At 38.0% G+C, this 11,901-nt stretch overlaps 1 protein-coding gene across 1 annotated transcript; it reads right to left on the bottom strand.

Annotated features, from left to right (window-relative positions):
- Window positions 1-10,109, bottom strand: LOC100367428 (uncharacterized). The gene is made up of 15 exons (XM_085500585.1): window positions 9,885-10,109; window positions 9,562-9,654; window positions 8,654-8,764; window positions 6,439-6,549; window positions 5,714-5,828; window positions 5,221-5,336; window positions 4,872-5,064; window positions 4,222-4,407; window positions 3,176-3,386; window positions 2,881-2,996; window positions 2,565-2,690; window positions 2,178-2,444; window positions 1,643-1,795; window positions 862-1,005; window positions 1-653 (listed from the first exon to the last, which is right to left on the bottom strand). Exons 1-15 carry the CDS (start codon window positions 9,984-9,986, stop codon window positions 157-159), a joined length of 2,541 nt encoding a protein of 846 aa, XP_085356711.1. The 5' UTR covers window positions 9,987-10,109; the 3' UTR covers window positions 1-156.
- Between the last annotated feature and the right edge of the window lie 1,792 nt (window positions 10,110-11,901).

Below are 11,901 nucleotides of genomic sequence, written 5' to 3'. Positions count from 1 at the left end.
AAAGCTCACTGTGCTGTGGGCGTAAACATGCGTGGCGTGACTCCTTAACTACGAAAAAACACATAACTGTTAAAGGCATAATATGTTTACTGATAGCCAGAGTATTGACGTGTGTACTTCTATTAATGCAGACTGAAGTCATTAACACGTGTATATTTAGTCCTGCTTCTCGATATCCCTAAGTTCTTGCTGAATTAATGGCATGTGTACATCGTGTTCATGTTCCCCATGCGCACCATTTATGTTTGTCCATCTTCCCAATAAATACGTACACTTACAACAAAAATGTCTTAGTCGCTGTCCCAATCCCTCGTGACTTATTTTTTTATTATCGTCATGCTCTTTTCTTGCTTTTTCTGGCATTGCTTTTATAAGTCGCTTCCAGAATTTATCAACGTTTTTGTGATTGCCGTCTTTTGGCCAAGATATGTACACGACAGTTTTCAATATAGATCTCAAACTGGGTCGCATATTTTCCATGTGAGTGATGTCATCAAACATAATCGGAATCAGTTTCTGTTTCAACGCAACCATTTCTTGGTGCGCAAAATGCAGTTCGTACTCGCACCAAACACTTTCCGCAAATGCCGGTGAGAGAATCAGAAGAGTTCGCCGACTTTCTTCAATGCCTTGGATGATATTGTCGACAATAGCTGTAATTATGAAAGTGAGTCAGTTCGTAATGAGTACTTTGAATTAGGAATGGTCGATGCAATTTCACAAACTGTCAGTTTGAAAGATGTGCGTATCCTATATCGATAATTCTGGATGTGATTAAAAAAGAAGAGTTTTCAAGTAATCTGTCAAACATAACCTAGAGGTGGACCACGTGTCTAGCAATATGTTTTAAGTTATACTAACCATCCCCGACTATAAAGTCTCTGTGGTGATAACATAACTTGTAGTTATACTTCTTTTCCAGCGTTGGCAACAATGTTCGATACACGAATACCTCCTCTGGTGAGTTTCCTTTCACGGACACGAATGCGTCATATTTCCGACCGTCTGTGGAAGAAAAAGAACATTCAGAAAATAGACATATGAATGATGAGTATACATTTGCAAGTAGCCTAATACGGGTCGTATACCCACTCAGTATGCAAGATTGACATGATAACCAGGGCCGAGGTATGTGTGTGATCTTAAGGTGCAAAACACTGCTTTCTAGCAGCGCAATGAACTGTTGTATAACAGTTGTGTCAGAGAAGTGTAACTTTCTGTGTAGAAAAAAAATACACTTCTGTTGAAAAGTATTTTCTAGATTTCGACGGCAGAGGGTGCGGTACTCAAGATGACTGTACTAAAGGTATATCATTTTTAATGATGAAAACAAAATTAATTATGAAACGTTTGGAATTGTATCCAAACACTTGTTGAAAGAATATATACAGCCAAGAATATTTCTATATAATAACAGTCAATTTTGGGTTTTTATTGGGGAATATGTGCAATTGGATGAGATACCCAACATTTCGTGAAAAGAACTTTTATCATAAAAACAACTTTTTTTTTACTTTCTTTCTCGTAGGTAAGTGCCAACCAGTGGACTCAACTGGCAGCTGGGCAAACATAATATTATTCAAAGCAATATTTCCAACTATCATAATTATCAAAAACACACTATCCAATAAAAAAAAATTACCGTCGTCCTCGTAAATTCGGAATCTATCAGCAACTAGGGTTTGAATTTCGAGTCTGTATTTGTAACCAACGTACGGACCGATTACACATAACAATGCAAAAACCAATACTACTAGCGAAGTAATTATGCCAAGTACTGACAGAGAAATACCACCTGTATGAGAGAGATAAAAAAAATGATAAAATGAAGGCTACACATTACTTCAATAAACTGGGCACTTGTTTACGTGTTGTGCGCGTGCGCATACCTAGTGTTTACGTTTTACGCGCGTGTGCGTGAGCAGGAACTGGTTGACAAGAACCGGTCGTTCGCACCCGAAGATAAGATGAAGGCGTTGTTAGCTGATGTTGTATTTAGGTATCTTATTGGTACAATTGTCACTACAGTCTGTGAGCTAGTTGTGATAAGTGAGCGGCATTTGTTATCACACTTTTGCTTGTTGGTTGGCATAAATGTAAACATTTGACGTCACAGTGCGACGACCTATAAATTTCGTGAAGATTCTCGGTTGGACCACAATCTTTCAATGAGGGACTGTGGTTGGACTTACGATTGGTTTTGGTCACGTTGACGGTGAATACACAGGTACCGACATTACCGTCTTCATCCACTGCCTCGTATATTACGTCATATTCTCCGGCTGAAAACCCATCACCAGGGCGATGATTCGCCGTGACGTTTACACGATCTGAATTGTCAATTACAGTTGGTTCTTTCCACGTTGCTGTGGTCTGACTGTTATGGGATTTGAGGTGAAGGTCGATGTTAACTGGACAGCCTTCGAACACGGGTGTCTGTATATCTATAGAAAGAAAAGAAATAAACAAAAAATAAAAGAACTTATATGTTTCTAAAATCCATGAACTTTCTATTTATACATTTGGATCCGCTAATACTGACAAAAATACATGTGCCATATTACCTTGTTGACAAGTTATTCCGTTCCATCCACTCAAACAAGAGCATCCGTTGTACCTGTCACAAGTGGCGCTGTGCACACAATTACATTCGTATTGACAAGACGACCCCCATTTGTTAACACCACAACCTACAGAACATGACAATAATATCTTATAAAGCGCGATGAACGTCGCGCCGCGCCCTGATCGAATGGGACTCATAGCGACGCACGTAAAAATGTTTACATGAAATTCGAACACGCGCTGTGCGACGTTAACATTTGGCTATCAATAAATGGTCATTATGTCTGTCTGAGGGATAAATGAGCGTTAACTTACCGGTGACGACGAGTTTCCCAGTATTGTTGTATATTTTACCATCCATTCCGTGAATCTCACATTTATATATACCCGAATCTCTATCGATCACGGGATAAATCATGAGCGTCGATTGACTGTGGATATAAACGGATCAGCGTCATGGTATGGAATAGTATATGGTACATGATATATACGGTAGAGGGGCAAAAATGCTGTTCATTCACAGTCGTAAGTGAGTACGACGCGACGTATGCAACGCAAACTCTAGCTGCCCTTACACAATAGGATTACTGGCATGCCAGGTTATACTTACGCATCCGGGTTCATCGTAATTCTTAATCTTGATCGCGCCGGTTCTGAGAGCCAGGATACGTCGTCTTCATCGAGTACCTGCCCATTACGATACCAGACAACATCGTAATGGTGATCGATCACTTCGATATTTTTGTGAACACAAAAGAAGTTCACAGTAACACCGTAAACGACTTCTTGAATCAGTGGTCTAACCTCTAAGGCAACTTTTTCTAATTAAGAATGGATAGAAATAATTAATTACGTGAGAATTCCTGGATGTCGAAGAAAGAGGCGTTTGTGTAGAAGCATGTGCTATTGCGCCCCACAGAAACCCGATAATGATTGATTGGAACTTAAAATGACGGTATATTATTCAATATAGAAGTCGCATTTAGGAGAACCAAAAACAAGAACATGAGGGTCTTTTTAGTGGGTTTCGTGTTTTGGATATTGAATGTCACTGTTGTCTTTCCTGATGTTTGTTTGTTATGTGCAAAGTGCAAGAGCAAGCATTTTTGCCGCCACAGCAGCCATATTTATGTTTGGTACTACATGACAGGGCTGTGCGACCATCTCTCTATTAAATGGCAGTTTAATGTGCTATCCTGGCGCGAACCAGGTCCGGTCAAACACAAGCACCTGCGTACCTAAACCAAGGTACCCTCAAAGTCGCATCCGTTAGTGATTGTTAGTTCTGACGTGTTCACTCTTGGCACGCTGGGACGTTTTCGAGACTACTTTATTTCATGCGTCAAAATACATACTTTTGTAATGGTATTGTATATCACCTCATTGTATTGATATGTAATAGTAGTGACGTTGATGGAACTGAAAATGGCGGAAGAAGTCAAACGTGAGCTTTGTGGTTTCTTTGTTGCTTCGTGAGTTCCTGAGCCAACACATTACGACCACCGTAATTAACATATCAAGTCAAGTCGCGTTACACTGCGTCTCTATCAGAAACGGTTTACCGGTAAACAGCTTTAGACTTCCATGGTTTACGCCAACATGCGACAAGTGCGTGAGAGTACGTTGAAAGTGGACTGGTATTATAGATTATCCTACCTATGTCACAAGCGGGTCCAGTCCAGCCGAATTGGCATTTACATGCACCATTGAAACCATGGCAACTCGCATCATTTTGACAGATGCATTCATTTTCGCATTTAAATCCATATTTTCCTGTAGGGCAGCCTATGTGAAGCGGGGAACAGACCAAGTTAGTAATTACCAATGCACACAACCTCAAAACTATGTAAAACTTGTGTGTTGACTAAAGACATGCAACACACAGATTTAGTAGTTATCTACATATTAAAATCTTGTGACTATGCGTAACAGTGCGATGACCGCCCTATGTTGTATAATTGTGGAAAAAATAGATTTCATTTTTATTTTTCTCAAAAAAAGGAAGCCGGTTAACACCCACTTCCATTCTTAGACTGTCAACTTCCATTCTTTGTTATGTACAACATCGACCGGCGAACAGCTGAGTGCGACTGCGGAATATCATAGTCTTGAAATGTACTACAACAAATTGTAGAGACGATTAACTATGGGCAGAAATAAAAGAAACTTGCAAGACAAAAAATGATTGCAACCCATTCTCTTCTACCTGCACGAATTAAGAAATGACTGGGTGTCATAGAGTCGTGATCGGTTCGTATCTGCAAAACTTGAAATATGGTGGTGTTTGCCATCCTCTGTAAACTTACCCGCGGGCACCATTTGAAATTTTTTTCTCATCAAACTTTCATGACCATTATTTAGTTCACATGGCACATCCACTGCAATGTTCGCCATATTTGAAAATCTTGCAACAACAATAATGATGTCATCGGACTCCGGATTCGAAGCGTCAACCCAACTGCTGTCTATGAACGGACTGCCAGAGAGGGCGCTATTGTTCTACAAATGAAAAACAAGGTTATCTTGGCATAACAGAATAATTGAATATTCTATTGTTAGTATACCGATGAATGTATTATGTTATAGAAGATATAAATTCACAGCCTGTCAGTAGTATGCACTACGAGGACACCGCTATAATCATAAACAACATACCGGTGAAAATGCTTGGAAAGAAACGTCAATTAAATCACATTCAATTTGAAATTCGTTGACGCCTCCGATATTAATGCTGCTTCCCGTGCGCGTTGAGAAGTAAATATCAAAATAACCTGGAAAAAGAAATATTGTGCATTAAATTCGCATCATCCCGAATGACCAATTTTTAGATACACGCATCATGTTCAGCCCGGCGAGCACGACAGTTCACGCAGATGGACTCTGAAAGCATCATGATCAATGTCACGGCGTGTAACCGGAAAATAGTGTATCAAGGTTGATACACGGCGAGTGACAAATGTGGAACAGAACTCGATTACATATTTCGAAACAAATTTCAACCACTTCTATTATATTCATTCATTTGTTAATTTCTTGATATTGTACTTTTCTCAAAGGAAGAAAACTGACGCCAAACACAGTGATTGTAACGCTCACTCAGTTTTTCAGAAATGCAATTTATAGTTTTGTTCAGTTAGTAGTTACTCACATTCTCCATTATAAGAATCCGCCATGAACAACTTGTTCAGATCGAACCTCGAAGAGACAAATGTCAACATATTATCACCTTTGCCGGAAAGTACGTCATAGAGAAAACCTGAACTCTGCAAAAAAAAAAAATAAATAAATACATTGTCATTGAAATGTTGTTCTTCAGATCAGCTAACATCTTCCTAATAACGGATGCATTCTAATTTGATAAATTAACGAGTTATAAGAAGCAATGAAGTTGTGATTCAGTTAATTCACATACATCAACGTATGAGTACGATGAATTTTGATTCCATCCTACGAGGAGTCAGAAGACTTTTGACGAGGCTCGCAAGAGGCAAATTTAGCTGTGTATCGACATGATGACGTAGTATCATGTTTGATATTACAAAAAGATACCACTTTATTCAGCCTGCTTTGGCCTTAAGTGACAAACATTTTGATTATGTTTTTCAACACTGTATATGCGTCGAGAGACCTTCGCGAAAACAAATGGTATTGCGCAATTGTGAATCACGCACCAATAATTGAGATGTTGCCTCATAATTAGAGCGCCCTCTTTCGAGTGATTTTCAAATATTTTGTTTTCATCACCCGAGCCGTTCAAATGAATATATATTACCCGTCTTGTTTCTCTAACAAACTAATAAAACTGCCGCATCACACCAGCATATTCCCATACGTTTATTCGCAGAAATCACAAAACATGCGTGATAAACTTACGTGTTTTCCATTACCATCGGTGATTTGACACGATTCGTTATAATATGGCGGCCAATTCTCAACATCTAGTACGTGAATCGTCAGCGTGACATTATGATTACCATGGATACTCTGTAAACAAAATCATGTTTTTAGAACAGTGTACTGACATATCTCCAATGTCAATGACAAATTCCCATTTTGAAATGCCGCCTGTTACATCATAATGATTTGTAAGTAACAATCATATCGTGTTTTTTTCTGTAACAAAATTCATTTTCAATGTCCTATAGTTAAGTGTCCATGGCAGCAATATCTCAGGTCATATCACCCACTGCCATTTACAACGGTTTATTAAAGGGCGGTAGTCGTCGCGCCACGCATGTGCGATATATATGGGTCATATATAAACAAAAATGTCTACTTTGGCTGTTGCGCAGATCAACGAGTCCAAACAAAGACGTTACCAAGCTTCAATTAGGCATTTTTAGGTGACTGGAAGTTATCGAAGTAATCACCGGCGGTAATTAGTACAAGTCGCGACCAGTTCAAACCTCATACTTGTGATTTCCATTAGAAGAACGCATTGGATTGTGGGGAAATCAATGTTTATCAACACAAATGTCGCACATGCGGCGGCGCGACGACTACCGCCCTTTAAGTTATTTCGCCTAATGTGACAAGGAACAGCGATATTTTAGGTCATATCGCCCATTGTTCTTAGAAGAAGAAAAAATGAAAAAAAAACAAAAAACAAACAAGACGAGATGATTTATATAAAAAATAATTTATAATTATAATTATAATTATAATTATAATTGTTGCCTTTATTTGTCTTTAATTATGACTGAAAGAAGCTGATTGAAATTACAAAGTATGTAGTATGTTTAACAGCTCATGTATGAACAATAACTTTAATAAATATGATTTTACTTGGTAAAAATACTGTATTTTTCCGCATAAAAACGAAAGAATTTTACAATCTTTGTCGCAGTGTTCAGCGAAATTTGAGTTTATATCACCCATTGTTAGTACCAGAGATATCCCCTGTCGAATCGTCCATTCCATGTAATATCGTCCATATGTATTATCAATCTGCCAGGCAGAGTTCTATTTCTACGAGTATATCTCTGCCACCTCACGATCTTATGCTTGTCGTTGATTGGTCGATGCGTCACAGTAGCACTACTTTCAAAGAAGCCCACCAAAACACTGTCATGCAGGTGTTTGATTTTCGAACCCGACGAAAGCGTACGCGTTGTTTGTACATTCTGGCAGTTTTCAACTTAGTTATTTGTAGTTATTTTTTTTTAGCTTTCCGTACAAACGTAGTGGCAATAGGACGAGTAAGTTAGCTGTCAATACCAATAAGTGTTTTTGTTTGTTTATATTTTTTCTCCTGGCGATCGACAGGGCTGTCATTATGCTGAACCGGGTAACACCTTAGTAACCGTTATTACGCGATGAAATTATTTTCTTTTGTAAATTAAAACTATTTCACAGTTTTCAATGCGTTTACAAAAAAAAAAAAATCATTATCAGATATCAATAACACATTTTAAAATTGTTTATCAGTAGAAATAAATCAATACGAGAGTCCTCTAATAGCAAACACACGCCAAGGATACGCGTAGTAAAAGTCTTGTTTCACCACAAAATGGCGGTGTGTGGTGGCAGAGATACTTTCGGTTGTCTTGCCGCAAAGAACTCTGGGAAGGAGAATGATGTATTATATCGCCACAACTCACTTCTCTCATAATGTTTGTACTTGTGACCCAGTTAGTAAAAATCGCCGATACTTATTTTTTATATTGCGAACAGTGGTTAACCAATCAAGAGTGTCTGTGCATCTGTGGTCAACATATTAGAATTCGTGTAAATTGCGATCATATGGCATTTTCAGCGTCTGAGTAATCTGACAGAATCAGCGGGTGAAAAGAGTATGCATACCACGATGTCAAAAAATACAACAAACTTACTGAATGAATCAGTTTATTACGCTTTGCCTGCCACGTGACAGCTTCAGGGAAATAGAAAGTAAACACGGACATTTGACTGAATGCAGTATTGTGACGCTGTCATTTTGTCTGAGGACACATATCTTTTGTCTTGTGTAGCTTTGTTATTACCCTCGTAAAAGGGTGCGGGGCAGCACAGCATAACCGCCACGTACCGTACAAGACAACTTGGTATAAATAGCTAGCAACAAAACGAATTTCCGTTGCAATGTTTATTGGACACGTACCCTGCATGCACCTATCGTCAGTACGTACATGGAATCGACACCATAGTCGAGAAATCTGCTTACGTAGACGACTCCATCTTGGTTAACAGCAAACCGTTGGTTCTGAAAAGTGAGAGGTTACGAATCATATACAGTGTAACAAAGTAAAATCACATCAGATTGATAGCAAGGACTACCTGCCTTCAAGTGGATATTAATTACCAGGTCCCGGTGACGTGGAACCACACCTGCACATTGATAAGGTTCCGTCACCCTCACAAAAGAAGTCACAGAGTTATGTGCGTGCGTATTAGTGCGATTTACTCACGCAACAGAATGTATGTACGACACATCGCCGTCCCACAGGATAAGTATTCCTGTAGTATTTTTGACCTATTTTTAAATATTCGCAAAAAATACCTATCATCGCACTTCTATTCGACAATTTTAACGAGAGGACAATTCATTCATTTTTCGACTTACACTTATTGGGGGACAGCCAAGACAGTCCTGCAGGGTTGTGAACATTTAAGTTAAAGACAAAGAAAAAATACACAGGTGACATCAACTTGAAGATTGGAAATCGAGCGTAACCCTGGTAAATAAATGATTTGTTATTCTTAATTACGGCAACTTGTAATGTGTGAGCATGAAAACTATAAATCTAAACTGAACTCTAAACTGAAAATGGCATACTAGGCTGGTATTTTGAGCGTCTCGCAAGTGAAGCCAGCCCGCATGTCACGGCAAACAGCATGTTCGTAAGACCGGGAATACTGGTTTCACTAGACTCGTTTCTTTGCTTGTCTTCTAACTATGCGTTATGCGTAAAATTCGATTGGCTTTTTTTTTATTAACAAGCTTTTTAAAGTAACGAATAACCGTAAGGACAAAAATAGAAAACAAACAATGTAGCACACCTTATTTCCGGTCAGTATTGTGACTCCATCTTGGGTCCTCCCTGCGCCAATGCCTATTGGTAAAGCGATAATTTCTGTACCGATTCCAACGTCCTTCGTGTTGATTAACGAATGAAATGAAAATAAAATGAAATGCCCATAACATTAGATCATAAATTCTTTTAAACCATTAGTCTCCAAAACTTATAGTGGCCATATCGATATATTTAAACGTTAAAAGCGGAGGCATTCAATGAATAAGAAAACAGGCGAAAAATTATATTATAAATTAACCAAATAAATAAAATGCAATACTACTATTAATAATTCCTGACAAAACTCACCTCGTTGACGGACACTATCAAATTTGAAAATGAATTCTCTCCACCACAATATAATACCCCCATAAACAAAATGGCGATTCTAATCCAGGCTACGTCTGACATGCCTTGTTTGGGAAACAAAATCGAACACTTCGAAACGCCCCAATATCTACCAATATTTAAGCTAGAATGGCAATTTCAGACTCAAAACCAAGGGAAAGCGTAACCTGCAAAGAAGATGTTAGCAAAACGAAGACTTTCTGAAGTAGTTTTTAGCGTGTCAATCAAACAATCGATGACGTCAGATGGCGATTAGTCATTCACCATGTGGTCATCATGCACAAATTCATAGATATTTTTTCCATTACTCATTAACTGTACAATATCTGACTCTAAATAGTGTCTAAATATGCAATAATTTATGCTCATAGAAATCTACAGTGGGCATTTTCTATATACATATGAATCACGTGGGGTTATTTCATAATTTGTCCTGAATGGTACCACGCCAGTTATATAATGCATTTTAATATTTCACAATAACTATTAAGCAAGTTCCTCAATCACTGTTATGATGAATATCCCCATCTATCCCAAAAAATATTACACATGAGCATTGACTACTTCCCATCTCTCCCATGCCTTTCACCTACCTAATACCAACAACGCTTACCTAGACGGATAATTTTGCTATAACATATTTTAAGGACTTAGAGGTCTGTTTCTATCGACATCAATCCTGCTGCCTTTATTTCTATTCCGATATGAAGAAGAGTTCTCGTCAAAATGGATTAAAATCAACATCATTTTAATGTCAAGTTCACTGACTGAACTGACTAAATTGTATATTGTGAATTATATTATAATTATATATTCATCTGAACTAGATTAGATAAAATCACTAAACAGTTTCTTGTTTTTGGTGTCAGACATTTGACTTTGCCTTAGCTTTTTACTGGACAGTATGTGAGTGTTATTGTAAACAAGACTCAATAATTTGGCTTAACTAATGATCTCACCATTGTTACAGTAGTCGGCTGCAATTTATTCTCCAATATATTTGTTTAACACTTGGCACAATTTCCTGACAATATGCCCTTAGCCATATTTTGTTTCTCACATTGATTTAATTTATTATGTATGCTACAGTATGTGTCAATTGTTCGTCCATGTTGTACCTGTTATTTTGCTAAATGATGGAAAATATATTTATTTCTACTTTCACTGGAAAATCTTGGAAATTACCTAGAGTACATTAAAACAACCAGAACTTTCAACTTTCAGTTATTGTCGAGAATTCAAACTGTAAATAATGAAGTATAATCGTGACTTATTAGCTGAATTAAAATTCAGTCATCAAAATAAATTTCCAAACAAAGGGACATGTAGGCACTGCAGTGAATTTCCCAGAAGTCATGCATGAGCTCCGAGAATCATTTCGTCATCCACACCTTGTCGCGACCCATAGACTGGCGTTGAATGACAATATACTTAATCAATACACATTGTCCCACCCAACCTCACCCACTGATCCATGAATGGGTCCATGGCTGTTGCTATACGTATTATTATGAATCGTACGCCAGAGTACGTAGAGTGTATAGCTGCGTCAAATACTGGGCTTCGTGTAATGTGTTGATTGGCTATTTAATGCTATGACGTAGTTTCATAATTTTAAAGTTGATGCAACATTAAACATCTATTTTAAGCAAACCGTCCTAGTTTCCATGTACATCTCCTGGATTAATTATTAATACCACTGCGTTGGGGAGGCGGTATTTGTATTCTTGTATTGAGCACCAGTGATTGACGGGCCGAACAAACGGATTCTTACTGGCGGACAACCTAGAGCCATGGGAATTTTCTGGCTTCAGCTTTTCATGCCTATGTGCCTTTGCAACTCACGTCAAGTTCTCTTAGGGAGTGCATACTGACTCATCGGATTGTATTTAGCCATAATATTACAAATAACGCTAAGAAGAGAATTTATCATTGCAATTGCTCAGAAAAAAACAAATATTGGTTTCAATATAGATGA

Source organism: Saccoglossus kowalevskii, chromosome 6 (assembly GCF_978046115.1).
Source record: "Saccoglossus kowalevskii chromosome 6, keSacKowa6.1, whole genome shotgun sequence".
Taxonomy (NCBI): domain Eukaryota; kingdom Metazoa; phylum Hemichordata; class Enteropneusta; family Harrimaniidae; genus Saccoglossus; species Saccoglossus kowalevskii.
The sequence above is the reverse complement of the archived record's forward strand: the minus strand, read 5'-3'. Positions and strand labels throughout refer to the sequence as shown.